This window comes from Pholcus phalangioides, unplaced genomic scaffold, assembly GCF_987345545.1.
Source record: "Pholcus phalangioides strain wild (caught in Gottingen) unplaced genomic scaffold, Ppha-v1.0 ptg000039l_1, whole genome shotgun sequence".
Taxonomy (NCBI): Eukaryota; Metazoa; Arthropoda; class Arachnida; order Araneae; family Pholcidae; genus Pholcus; species Pholcus phalangioides.
In genome coordinates, this window is record NW_028301625.1 from 13,524,240 (window position 1) to 13,539,274 (window position 15,035).

Below are 15,035 nucleotides of genomic sequence, written 5' to 3' on the forward strand. Positions count from 1 at the left end.
TTTTACCTTGTCCCGGGCTGCACAAAGTCCCTTCACGGGCCAGCTGTTGGCCACCCCTGATATAGATCAACTAAAAAGATAAGTTCTTCAGGGACGGACTTCTCTGGGTTTTTTGCTCTCATAAAAAGTCAGACAGAGCGCATATGGAGAACTGCCGAGGCGAAGGTCATGCTTGCTGAATGCAAGTATATATCTGTTGACAATCATACTAAAAATTATGGCTTTTCTGGTGATAGTATTCATAAAAAGATTAATTTCAGTGACGTCTTTATGCTACATAAAAAAAATTTAAATTCTATTGACAGAAATAGAATTTTTGCCGTGTAGTTGATGTTGTCAATCTAATTTCTAAGAAATTAAATATTTTAATATTAAAATGTATAGGAATGAATTGCAAAAAAAGCCAAACGTGCATAAATAAGAAAGTTGTATGAATGAGAGTCGTATTAATGGGTGTTCCACTGTACTGCAGTTTTATGAATGTTTTTGTGTATACTGAACCCCACTACATGAGAAATATAGCTATACAATACTTAATGAGTGATTCCATCACTATTGAATCTCAAATGTTTGTAAAAGTTAGAGGCGGTGGGGAAGTGGAGAATGATGCTGCGTCTGTCTTTAAGGATATGTTGGTGACAGTCCCTCTTTGTGATGAAGTTAGCCAATGGTCACTCATGAGCAGGGCCTTAATTAAGAACCTATGCCATTTGTCATATCCTTTTAGGAGCAGCAGAATCAAATGATTGTCACTCAAACTATTCTCAAATATGCCACAGATCACTTAAGTAACCTAAGAATGTGTGCCGCGGGAAACTTGAGTGATGTAGAACGACACCGTATGTCATATGTTATTGTTAGTTACATCCCCATATATTATTGTTAATTAATATATAGTCAATACATTAATTAACAATAATATATGGGGCACAAGTGCCCCATCAGTGAAAATTTCTTATAAAATAGCATGGGATGCCTATAACCACTATCATGTTGTGCTGCTGGTAACATGCGGTCAGAGGCGTACCCGAGGTTGCTCATGGGACTCATGCACACCCCCCCCCCAAGTCAACGAAAATGAGAAGAAAAATACAAATACAAAGCCACAACAGCCTTTGAAATCAGGATTCAGAGAGGAGGGGCCATAAGTAATCTTTTTCAAAGAATTCGAATTTCTAACCTTCAAAAAAACATAATATTAAATTAAAAATTTGTTAAGGTAGCATAGAAAGACATTTTCATTTGATTTCTTTTTTTGAAGAAAATATTTAAGACTATTTTAATTTTCGATTGTCTTATGGGGGAGTGGAACGGTACCCTGTGCGCCCCCCCCCCATGTATGCCTCTGACTGGAGATAATTCCTCTTTGAGTGCCAATTTTTCCCAAGTGAAAATTTCTTATAAAATAGCATGTGTGTGGGATGCCTGTATCATGTTGTGCTGCTGGTAACATGCGGTCAGAGGCGTACCCAAGGTTGCTTATGGGGCTCATGCGCACCCCTCTCCCCCCAAGTCAACGAAAATTAGAAGAAAAATACAAATACAAAGCCACAACACATGTAAAATGCCCAATGAGGTGGCTGAGAGAAGATGACCATAATAAATATGGATATCATATGTTTCTAAAATACAGCAACCCAATTAAAAATGTAATTATAAAAACTAAAAACTATTTATATATATAGATGACAAAATATGATAAGAATGCCCATAAAAAATATTTATGGTTGTTTTATCTAAGTATTGATATCTTCTCTATTTACCCCCAACATGTTTAATGTATTTCTTGTTAAACATGTCAGTTGTGTTAACATTTATGAACATTCTGGGGTAAGTTTTTCCATTCATTAACAACCCTAATAAAGAAAAATTCTCTGCGACACCACAACCAGAATTTTCACTCACCAATCAATACTGATGTCCCCTTCTCAAAGCAGTCGATTGATGGCTTGTTAATAATTTATTGTCCATCCTATTGAACACCATTGTGACACCACCATTCAACTCGTAAGAAAACCGTGGGTTGTTCTAACCAAAATGAGCGACCATGCACTTATCAACGCTACGCTAAATGTCACGCTCCATTCATTTGCCCATTCTGAAATCCTGTTTAAGTTGGTCTGGAGCAACTCCCTATCGCTTTCATTCCCGATTACCCCCATTAGCTTCACATCATCTGCGAGAATTTGCTAGTAATCCCATCAATACCCTGATCAAGTTTATCGATAAAAAGTGAAAAAAGTATAGGGCCAAGAACACTTCCTTGAGGAACTCTACTTGTGACACCTGTCCAACCAGAGAATTCCCCGTTCACCATAACTCGTTGCGACCTATCTCTTAACCATGATTCTATCCAATTCAGCAAGTTGCCCCCAATTCCAATCTCCTGTAAACGCTTTAAGAGTTTACCATGTTGGTCCCGATTGAATGCCTTCTGGAAATCAAGGTAAACAACATCTACATCAGATCATAACATAAAAGCTGAAGGAAAAGTTTTGGTATAGATACATTTATACAGGGTGTTGTGTTGAAGTGGCAACAAAGACTTGTTTTTTTTCAAGTTTTTGTAAAAGATCTTTTATCAAACTTTTATAGTGCAATCCCGACCTTAGATACCAATTTTATCCCATTTTTGACAAATTAAAAGATGAAATATATTTTAAAATTTACATTACAATTTGAAGATTGCATAATTGATATACTATGAGGATGTAGTTCTTAGAGAAACATTGTATAAAATATGAATATTAACAAATTTCAATTAAAAAATAGAGATTTTAAGTCTGGTTTAGAGACAGATCTGGTGAAAAAAGAAATTTAAGAGAAGCTCTACTTTAATGTGATATTTAACCATCTCTTGAACAAAGTGTATTAACTTCTACTATTGTATGTTTTTTATAAATATTACAATGAGGTTCAATAATCATATACCAGGTTGAAGAAGTCAAAGCTGAACAAAAAGTGACAAAAGTTGAAGAGAAAAAGGTATCCAAAGTAGAGGAGAAGAAGGGATTAAAAGTTGAAGAGAAGAAGCCAACAGTTCCACAAATATCTATAGAAGAAACAAAGGAGCACCCTGCATCAAAAGCACCAACAATCAAAGAGCCATCTCCAGCTCCAGGTTCCAGAAAAGGCTCTTCTGATGTAAGTGCAGAATTAGGAGCTAGAAGGGGCTCCTATGTGGATGTCCCAAGTCCATGTGGTTCTCGAAGAGGATCAATCATTATTGCTGATGAGGTAGGTTGTTAGAGAATAAGACCTGTATCTTTTTGGCATGATTACTTTAGTTGCATGCTCTTTTTATTAGTGTAGTTAAGAAAATAGTAAAATAATACCTTATCTCATGACTTCATTTGTTTGCAACAAATTATTGCTGCTTACATATTTGGTTGTAGGTATTACACTAATGAGAAAACAAGTTGAAAAATATATAAAAATAAAAGTGTGAATATTTTCATTCTTCAGGAATTGAATAGAGCATAGAAAATAAGTCTTGTTTGTTGATGTTAAACACATTTAGAAATTCAAAAGAACATTTTAGAAATTCAGAAAATCTATGCAAATAAGAAAAATTAATAAAGATGGAATTGTCTTAAGCTGAATTTTCAGAATTCTTAAAACTGAATAAACAGAATCTGTTTAAAAAGCCCACTCCATCCACTCCATATCAACTACAGTTTAAAACCAACTCTTCAAAGTCCTTCATGCTGTAGATAAGATTTGTAGTGTGGCAACCACACAGTTATCGGAAGCAATATATATTATATCAGTATAGCAATATATATATATATATATAATATCCTTGTGAAAGTTACCAAAATTCCCATTAATTTGTAGATTCAAATCAAATTAGCCTTTTTTTGCATAAGATGACAATGGTGAGATGGATAAATTGGGTGTTTTGTTAATATTTTCTAATAGAATTGATGATTTTTGTATTACGATTATGTACTTTTGCAAATAATTTGTGCATAATATTTTCACTTAGCAAATGTTTCAACTCACAAATTTAAAATGAAAATGTTTTATGTCAAGATAAGTGATATTAAGTATTTAAAAAATTTTTGGGTACAAGTTGAAAAAACATATTTAGAGCAAAAATAGTGCAACAATGAATGGTGAAATTCTTTAGAACACAAATTTAACATACGAAATACATGGAGATATGTCGTCGTCCCCCCCCCAGCATCAATGACTGAACCGACTGATCTAATGTATATGCATAGATATGAATTGATATCTTCATTCGTAGATCATTGATATCTTCATTCGTAGATCATTGATATCTTCATTCGTAGATCATTGATATCTTCATTCGTAGATCATTGATATCTTCATTCGTAGATCATTGATATCTTCATTCGTAGATCATTGATATCTTCATTCGTAGATCATTGATATCTTCATGTAGATCATTTATCCTTCGAAGTCTATCTCCGCCTGTTGTGAAATAGGTTCTCTAAACCAATTATACATATGAAATTAATTTTTTGAATTAGCTGACTGAAATATTTCATGGACATAAGTAATATTTTTATTTTATTAAAAATATACTGAATGAAAGTTATACACTATTTTATATAATATCACTATAAAACAGATTTTTATTTATTTTTTGTTGCCAAATAAAGATAACAAACAACTTGTTTGGTGGTTTACTTTTCAGTGAGATTTCAAATAAATTTCTAATTTATATATACCATGACTCTATTTCAAATGAATTTCATAAAACAGTATTATTGATTTTTATAGCACATACTTAGAAATAAATTACCTCGATGTTAATTTATGAATTCATAATCATTTAAATTCCTTCAGAGATTATTATTATTAATTCATTTGATAGGATGGATTTCTTCAGAATGGACTTGTGCAAGCAGTATCATGTTATGTTATATAAATGTAAAAATTTTCATTTATTTTAAACTTGTGAATGCATCTTGAAATTTATACTTTTTTCAGTCTGTTCTACCTGCAACTTAATAACTTAAGAATCTACTTTTTTCTGCCAAAATAAGTTGTAGTATTATTCTTTTGTAAGTTTTACATTTTCTATACAAATATATTTGATGAACACCGACAAATACTTTTTTTTTTTACATAATAGTCTCAGGTATAACTTAAATAAAGTCATTGGAGACAAAAAAAGACTCTTCTATGATCTTTGAATATCATTCATGTATATTTTGATGAGATACATTGAAAAATATTCATTATGACATATTTTCCAGTTACCAATTAATTTTTTTTTACTCTCTTGCTGCTTTCACTCATTTCTGAATTCCGGTCTTTATTCCTTAAATCCTTAGTGGCTGTACAACTCACCTTATTAATTCATCTTATTAGCTTATAACTTATCTGTTTGTATCACTTCAAATATTTTTAGAAATCTGTTCCTTGTATGATTGAATTCATCTACAGTAGTAGTTTCTACTCCAATGCATGTATATAAAAACTGTGCAACTGCTCCAAATTTCTTTTTTATGACTTTGTATTTCATCATAGGTCTTTAAAAACAAATCTTATAAATGGGATTTCTTTTTTTATTCAGTTAAATGCATGCATTCATCTTTAAAGCTGTTTACAGGTCTTTCTTCTACAACCTACCTCACTCTTTGCTTATCTATCATGCTCTGTCTTTCATAAAGTACTCTTATGTTGCTGCATGTAAGTATGTTTTCTTTTTTTTCTCACTGCTTATCAAGGTTTCTTTAATGAATAATTCTTCTTTCTCTATCTTTTTTCTTGTAAATTAGTAACTGATCACCTTACAAAATTCTCTGTTTTTCCTGTATTTCTCTTTCATTTCTAGTTTGTTCACGACTAAAACATAATTGCAATGAACATGAACAAAATATATTGACACATGTAGAAAGCAGTACAGGGTTTTTCAATATAGACATGTCTAAATGTACCTTCAAAAAGAAATTAGTTTTCCCCAATCATATTTTAAATACTTGAGAATGCCTAAAAATGTAACTTTCTAGTAGTGTAAACAAAATATACAATGTAATAAAAGAAAACCATCATTAGAATATCACGTTCTTTCGTATCTTTTGGGTAGAAAATTAAAATATTGGAAAAAAAAAACTGGTTTCAAATGATTTTTTTTTTCTGAGAAATCTGTATTACTCTAGAATTTTTAGCAAAGAGAACTAATGACTTGAAATTACCAAAAAATCTAGCTTTTGTAAAACTAGTGCAATAATTCTGAATGTTTTAATACTTTATTTTCAGGCATACAAGCAGTAACAGCCTAGTACACATAAAAAAGGTTGCACAAATTTAAAATTTTGAAAGTTCATAGGAACTTTTAGAAGACGTTTTCCTGTTTGTTTCATATATTCGGTATTCGGATGCTTTTGAAAAAAAATTACATATCAATTTATTGTTTTTCAAGATTTGTGATCATATGTGTTAAATGGAGTTTTTCCCTGTGCATGTAAAGATGAATTAAAAAATTTTAAATCTGTTGAAATGACGAACATAAATACACGAAATCATTTCCATTTGCTGGAAATAGTAATTTAAGGTAATTTATTTTTATTCATGAGTGAATGATAAAATTTGCACTGATTAAATTATGTATTTTTGATCATCACGTATTGTAAAAATTTATTTTTCCTCAAACAAGATTTTTAATACTTTATAGAAAGGTATAGCGATTGATGAAACAGGTAAAGCAAAAAAGCTAAGACCGGGGGAAGTTCTAGAAGTTGGTCAGAAAAGGCGGAAAAGCATTGATGTTAGACGAGCAAGGTTAGTATGATAGTTTTACTTTATGGAATGAAAATATAAAGAATGCCAGATGGAAAATAAGAAAATGTGATATGCATTGAAGAGGATACAAAAAAAAGTTGAAAAATAGATAATATGAACAATTTTTGAGTCATGCTTAAATTCAATTTATAATTTTATCATGGCAAAAAAATATAATTGAAAAAAAAAGTGCACAAATGAGACGTCTTTGGATTTTGCTTCAGTCTCTTCAAAAGAGGCTATAAAGTAAGCTATAAATCAAAAATATAACATTTGATCACACAAAACTGTATTTAATCAACTATAAAACAACTTTTCATTTAACATGGCCCAACTGTGTGATGACCTTTTTTTTTTATAAGGTAAATCTGGTGAAAATTCTGTTGAGACTAATATCAACAGGGCCGAGAATAGACAACATACTATTCAAACAACAACTACAGCTTTATCACAATTTATGTATTTCTATACATTTGATACTTACATTATGCCAATGGCAATTGCAAACTGAATCGTCTACTTCATTAGTTCTTAGCCGGGAGTGTGAGATGGGGGGAAAAAAATGTTGACAGATATTCAGGAAGACTAAAATGATATTTTAAATTTTTATTTTAAAAATATGAACTATACAGACTTTTCAACACTTTATTTTTAGCTTTCATTTGCAAAAATGTGCCACATGAAATAATAATGTTCCCAGTTTAGAAGATAAGTTTCTGTTTTAGTTAGTGGCTGTACTTTTTATCTCTTTTGAGCAGGGTTCACTTTTTTTTTATGACCATAACTGTAATTTAGTTCATGATTTTGAAAGAAAAGAATTAGTAATTTGATTCACACCTACTTAGCAGAGAATTTTTCTCACCTAAATGAATTGAACAAAGTAATGCACGGGTAGTGACATCTGAGCCAGAGGTGCTGTCTGTGGGTGCTCGGCACCTTTCTTTTTTTAAGTATGAGCCTGAGAGCACCAACAGAATTAATTAAGATATTTCAAAAAAGATAAATGATAATTAAGAAATAGAAATTCTTAAAGTATAGCTCAAGATCAGCACCCACAGACCAAAAAAAACTTCCTACGCGCCTGTATAAGTGTATGGCAAAGACATGCTAGCATGTAGTGGAAAAGTGTTGGTTTCCATTGCAAAACTGAAAATTTGGATGCTTGTAAAATTTTTTCAAGTTGAAAATCATTTTTTTTTCAAACTTTCTCTTGCCTGATGAATAGTTCTGGAAGTAAAAAAAAATTGTCATTTCACCTGAAATTGTTGTTCATTTGCAACAACTTCTTGGTTTTTTTTTTATAGATACTTTTTCAAATCACATCTTTCCAAAATCATGTCTTTTGTTATCAGACTTTGGCCAAGGATCACCTACCAATTCGTATAATGGCCAATTTCGGGCTTTGGCAATAACATATATAGTTTTCAGTTTTTGTAATTGTATTTTTAATTGGGTTGCTGTATTTTTGAAATATACGACATCCGTATTTTAATGGGCATCTTTTTTCTCAGTCACCTCTTTGGGCATTTTGCCTGTTGTGGATTTGTATAAGGAGTCCTTGGTTTCCTTGCTATTTGAAGTAAGGGTCCTTGGATAAGTGCTATTGAAAAACACTAATTTACAGGAGTTTATAAGAGCAGGGCCTAAACTAGATACTTTGTGGGTCGGGGCAAGCATGCATTTTGGCACTCCCGTGTAATATAGAAGGAACTGTTAAAGAGTGAATGCAGCGACTCATCTAGTCTAGCACTCTGGGCACCAGATCTGCCTGTACCCCCCCCTCCAATTTCAGCCCTATATAAGAGGAAGTGTAGAATAAACATTTTGAGTGTTTTTTTTTTCTAATGAAGTGTATATATATGTTCAGTCGCTCTTCCACTTGATTTACATTGTTTCTGAAACATTTGGGGAAGCTGTTATGATTGTATCATATTTAGTATGATTATTGCTCATTAATGCAATTATATGCTTTAGCTTCTAAAATATGATTTTTTTATTGAACCACTAATATTGACATTCTCCTGCCTATGCTGCAAACTGGTCAGCGTTACAAATCATCTATGGTCCATTGGTCGACATCTCTCTGGGAAACCATTAACCAAAAATTCCTCACTCCCCACGGATAGAAAGACTGGGAGTTTCCACAGTAGTTTTAATGGTTTGGGTTATGCACCAAAACAATGTCTCGAGCCGCCTCTGACTATACTGAGTAGTGCCTCACCCTGTTAGCATTCATTTGATAGATCGATATTTTTTAGAAATTTGCATGTAATCATAACAACCCTTCTTGTTTTCATGAATTAAATAGCATTTTATTTTTTTATTTCAGGCCAAATTTTCTAAATGAACTTGCTCCAAAAATTGAAATTTACACATTTTTGATGGATTTCTAATAATTGACCATTATTTTCCCGATAATTGAGTATCGTAAAAATTTTACTATGTCTGAAATATGAAATCACTCTTCACTATTGAGTTATTCATTGTCCGGAATTTTCAGGATTTTTGGAAGCAATATTTTATTGTTTTATATATAGTTCTATTGACATTAATCATTCTGGTGACTAGAATGTCAAATTTTGACTTATGAGTATCTGTTGATTTTCAACCCTTTAGCATCAGTCTAATGAATTTTTATCTTTTTGGTGTGTTTATGTAATTGGAGGATTTTAGATGAAACATTATGGTAGTGCTCAAATGTCAAAAGATAGACTCAAGCAAACAATTTTTTTCAATTACTGTAAGCTGTTCTCCCTCTTCCTGAGAATGTTTTTTTTTTAAAGTATACCATATCTTCTTTTCTCATGCAGCAATTACTTTTCTGATTATAATTCTATAATTTCCTAATAAATTTTTAGTATGAGGTACCCCTCCCTCTTCACCATTTTTCCATAAATTGGAAAATGGACAGTGTTATGCTTTTAATGGATAGAGTAGGATTTTTTTCATCTGACATTGGCAGGTCTGCCAGCCCTTCCTGATCTGTTTGAAAACACTTGCTGGAGAGGAACCTTTATATAAGCAAGACGACAGAGTCATCTTATAGGCTCTTTGTTGTGTGCCTTGGAAGGTCTGTCTTGATACATGGACCCATTACTCAGGCACAGCAAGGAACATGCATAGAGTGTGGAGGTCGCTCATGGTAATGTGACGTGATACTATGATTTTAGTGAGTGTGAGTGAAATTTGTAGTACATAGATACATCTAGCCTGGTAGGAGACATCAAAATTTTTCTTGTCCCTGGAACCATATTGCTGACTTTGATGGCCCTGCGTCTAAGCTGTATTGGGTAAAATGTTTGATCAAATTTCTGTCAGCTGAAAAATTTTGTCAGGGTAGTAGTATGGAGGATTTGTAATTTTTGTAGTGAAACAGCAGAATAATTCGAGGCATCAAGGCATCATGCCATAGTGCATGTCAATACATCTACAGATAAGGTGGCATTTCTAGGGGCTCAAACTCTAGCCAAGGCATCTATAGATGCCACATGCTCTTAAGAAATATGTAACTTAAAAATTGTATGTATATCCTTTATGTGTACATCTTATACTGTGTCTAAATATACATTTTTGGTGCATGTTAAACTATGGAATTGATCAATGAAACTGACCATACACAATAAGGGAATAATTGTTCACACACAAACACACCCACTTCTGCATAATTATATCTGAACCTTGAGTTGTATGCGGAACTGTAGCAAGAAGATTGTGCATGGTAAAATGAATAAGAATTTGGATAATGAAAATTCTGAGAAATCAGGATGGTGCCTGAATTTTTTTTCTCCAAATTTTTCAAACCCTGCAGAAAATGTATCCAAAAGTGTCCTGATATGTCAAAAATAAAACCTTTAGCTATGTAACTAGAACCATAAAGTTTTTTTTTTTAAATCAAACCCAAACTTTCAGGAACTAAAGTCTCTCATGCTTCTCTTTTTCTCCAATTCCTCACTGTTGAAAAATATCCCTGCTTTATTAAATTAAATTCTGAAATATTTGTAAAAGAGCAGTTTTAATTAAAAAATCATCTGGTTAAAAGGAGGAGATAGCAGTCATTCTGAGGATTCATTACTCTGGAGGTGTTTTGCCATTTTTGGGAACTTAAAACTACAGAGAATAACATTAATTATCATTAAAATACAAATGTCAACAACATTATTGTATGTTATATCATATTATTGTATTAATATCATTTTATACAAGACAACCTGTCATGTATAGCAACAGACCTACAGAATGCCTTCATCTGGATGACGATTTTAACAAGCCAATTTTCGGGGTCAGGCTTATATTATGAGCATCTTGAAAAATAAAGCTAAGGCTTATTTTCTGGTTAAGTCTTATTTTCAGGGAAAAACTAGACTTTTTGTCCTGTTTCACTTAAAGGTGTTTGTTACCAATGTTCAATTCAAGAATCCCACAAAACTATTTTCTTTTCGTTATGAGATAATGTTATTTTTGTCTCTTGATATTTTAGTTATGAAAGTCTCATGTACCTGTATAAAAATTATAAAAAAGTAATGAAAACATGTAAATATTTTTTGAATGAAAATTCAGTTTGCATACATTGGTTTACTTCTTTACAGAGGCTTCAATTTATTTATTCAAGGATTTGTGTGTGTGAAAAATTATTGTGTATTATAAATAAGCAATAATTTATTTGGATATGTTTACCACATATTATATATAATACATATATTACATATCTAAGTTTATGGTTACATTTTCTGTTTGCGGTTTCTTGTAACATTTTAATATGTGAATGTTTTACCTAAATGCTTAAATAAAAAAAAGGTAGTCAGAAAAATTATATAAAAAAGTGTGTGATTCCAAGAAATTATTTATCACATTTTTGCTCCCAAAAAAATCTTTCAAAAATACTTCAAAATATATATATTCTAAACACTGTACTATGCAGCAATTTTTGGAATATAGAAACTAACCTTAAAATAAAATTTTGACCTGAAAGCAACACGTTTTCTTCGAAAACATACAATTTCCCCCAAAAAACCCTACCCGGGGGAGCAAATTTGACAACCCTAACTATAAATACTTTTGGTGAAATTTAATTGCTGAATTTTTTATTAAAAGGCTTGTCTGTTATCGTCATGTCAGTATGATTGATCACCAGTTTATAGATAATATATTGTCATGGATAAATAACAAAATATTATCTATTTCTTTCAGTGTATCTGAAATTCAAGAAATGATAGACAAACCATGCTCACCTTTGAAGCCTATCCCAGATGGTGATAAAGAGACTGCTCCATCAATTATTGACTTTCAGACAAATTACTCTGCAGTTGAAGGTATGCCAGAAATTTTTTGATAAATAATGTTTTACATTTTTTTTTATTCTTTCAGGTTATTTCTATTTGTTGTTATTGCTAGAGGAAAAAAAATTAGGTCTCAATAATTTTGGTGAAATTTTATGAAACTGCTTTTGTTTAACAGGTTTGATAATACTGTCTCTATCAACTTTAACTTCAGTATTTGACAGAGAACTGTCTATCATTTATCTTTGTTTTTACTAAAGCAATTAATGTTCCCAAAGAATTTAAATAACAATCATGTCACTTTGATGAAAGAGATCAGACTGGTATAAACTTTTTTTTTTCAAAATATATTTTTAAAAGCTGCCATTACATTTAAAATTAATATCTAGAAATTTTCTAAATTTTGAAAAAAATCATACAAAACAAGAATAATTTCAACTGTGTTTTTCATTTTTTGGGAAGATAATAAAAATTGCACCCTAATTAGATCTCTCAGTAAACACTTTTTTGATCATTGTAAAAATTTTACTTACAATTCTCAAGACAAACAAATAAACAATAATAACATTTAGAATAGTATTCTACTTGAATATATATAATTTTATTCCACCAGTTAAAAAATTGTTAGTTATTGTAATTATCATCATATTTGAAATCAACATTATTGAAAAAGATATTTGAAATATTCAAAACACAAGAAAAAATTACAGAAATACAAAAGAAAACAATAGATCACATTGAGAAAAATGAAATCATCACAAAAAACCTTTTTCCAACAAATAAAAACACATCACACAGTATCAGTAGGGAGTATATAAGGCACCTTTTCTGCATTTCTTTTACATGCTCTCTACAATATTTTTCAGAAGTGCCTATACAAGATATTTTTTCACTCTTGCAAGTCAGTTCTTGCATATTCTGTGATGGTGTTTTCTTGTATATTACATGTTTACTGTGAGAATCACAAGCACATTGTATAGAATTTAGGTCCAGCGAATATGCAAGCCTGTTATGCAAGTGATGTCTCTCCATTAGATCACACCAATGATGTGATCTCTCCTGTGTGGGTGAGCACAATCACCCATAACCAAAAAAATGGAGACCACTTCTCTAAAGAAAAGATGAACAAGACCCAGGACAACTCTTGAATTAAGCATGAACTCTGCCTACACCAATACACCCTGATCATAACAATCAAATTTTTGGATATGTTATTGTAACACGGACCACTCTGATGAAAATTAGTAACAATGCTTCTTATTCTACCAGCTTGATGAAGTCAAAATGTCAGCTGGTCACTCTGGCTGCCTGTGTACATATTTCTCTACAAAGTTCAGTCAAATGAATATGATTCAAGAAGAAATATGGATACCCTTAACTAACTTTACCTCAATTTTTTCATGCATGCTAACTTTTTTTTCTTTTTACACTATCACAATATACTGAGATGCTATAATAAATGCAGATGATTTATATATAAATTGTTCGAGCATAGAAGTATATTTGTTTGTTATGCTTGATTGGGCATATGCATGACTTAAAGGGACACACACACACCTGTAGTCTACCTATATGTCTAACAAAAATATACAGTCTTTTTCCTAAATAAGAGGATATATATCATCTCTCACTGTTGTTTTTTTCTTTGAAACAATCACCATGCATATGTACAGCTGTTTCTCTGCATTCGAAAGCTTTTTTTTGTTTAGGAAAGACAGTCTTTGAAATACCCACTGGTCTGAACCAAAAAAAAACAAAATTTCATTTTCCCTCTTTTAAGAAAACTAATAATAAACCTAAAGCATGCCAATCTTTTTACACCATTTATATTAAATTTAATTTAACACTAAAAATATTAGTGTTCATTAGTGTTAGATTTACAGTTATCTGTTTGAAAATTTTACAAGGACTGCAGTAAGTCCTTTAATTTTTTCCGAAGTGATGATTATTCGGAAATAATATCCAGCTTTTTCTTTGCTGTTCCTATTTTTTCAAATCCTTCCTTATATGTTATTTCTCGATTCAAACCTGAATGTTCAGAATTATGCATACATTATCATCTCAACTATGTTCGTTAACCTTAACAAGTATATAACTATCTTTGTTTTCATAGGTCTCAGAATTCTTTAAAATAACCATGTTTGATTCAACAGTCATTATATAAAGTACCAAACAGAAAATGTTTATGGGAATCGCCCTGACACATGAAAGTACTTTATGTAGTAAAACAATGTGTATATTATGTAAAACAATTATGTAGGATTTAAATATAACTGCAAAATTGTGAAAATAATCTGAATTTTGAGGGCACATGAGGATTCTGAGTCCATTCATTTAACTGTAGCAGTATGTTTCGAATGAAATGTTTCTTTGAGGATGATGTCATTTGCATATGTATACATATAATGAGATAACGTCCTGATTGATTGACTCATCATTGCCAAGCCGAAACCGCTAAAGATATAAATGCAAATTTGGTCAGCAGTTTTATTTTATTAGGTAGAGACTCACTAAGAGAAGGGATTTTTCAAAATATAACCCATAAGGGGATTCAAAATTCATATGGAGAAACTCTAAAGCTATAAATAGGAAATTTAGTCAATAGTTTTATTTTGTAATGTAGAGACTCACTAAGAAAGGATATTTCAAAATTAAACCCCTAAAAGAGTCTTGGGGAACAGATTATCAAATCCACACAAGTGAAGCCACGGGTAATAGCTAGTTTATTAATATTTTCAAGTAGTGCTAGTGTTTTGGATAGTGAAGGTCCTTGCCCATCAGCAAGGAATAGTATGAGTACTACCTTGTAGCATAATTGCATAGGCACAACATGGAGGTAAGTCAAATATGGATTATTTTTTGTTATGAGTTCAAAGCTAACCACAATGTAGCAAAGGCAGTGTTAGCTAAAATAACATCAAAGCATTTCCAGATGAATGATGCAGTGCAACTAATCAGGAAATGGTGTAAAAAATTCCAGTAACCTTTAAAAATGAACAG

General features: G+C 31.4%; 1 protein-coding gene across 4 annotated transcripts in view; it reads left to right on the forward strand.

The window, feature by feature from the left end:
* LOC149065606 (twitchin-like) overlaps nt 1-15,035 on the forward strand; it is an 834,903-nt gene that overhangs the window by 141,710 nt on the left and 678,158 nt on the right. For 3 of the 4 annotated variants that reach the window (XM_089253452.1, XM_089253454.1, XM_089253455.1), the window contains 3 exons: nt 2,935-3,237; nt 6,653-6,759; nt 11,947-12,068. In XM_089253452.1, the coding sequence (XP_089109578.1) occupies nt 2,935-3,237; nt 6,653-6,759; nt 11,947-12,068 (532 nt within the window). The remainder of the gene's footprint in view (nt 1-2,934; nt 3,238-6,652; nt 6,760-11,946; nt 12,069-15,035) is intronic. The other variant, XM_089253453.1, reaches the window with a different exon arrangement.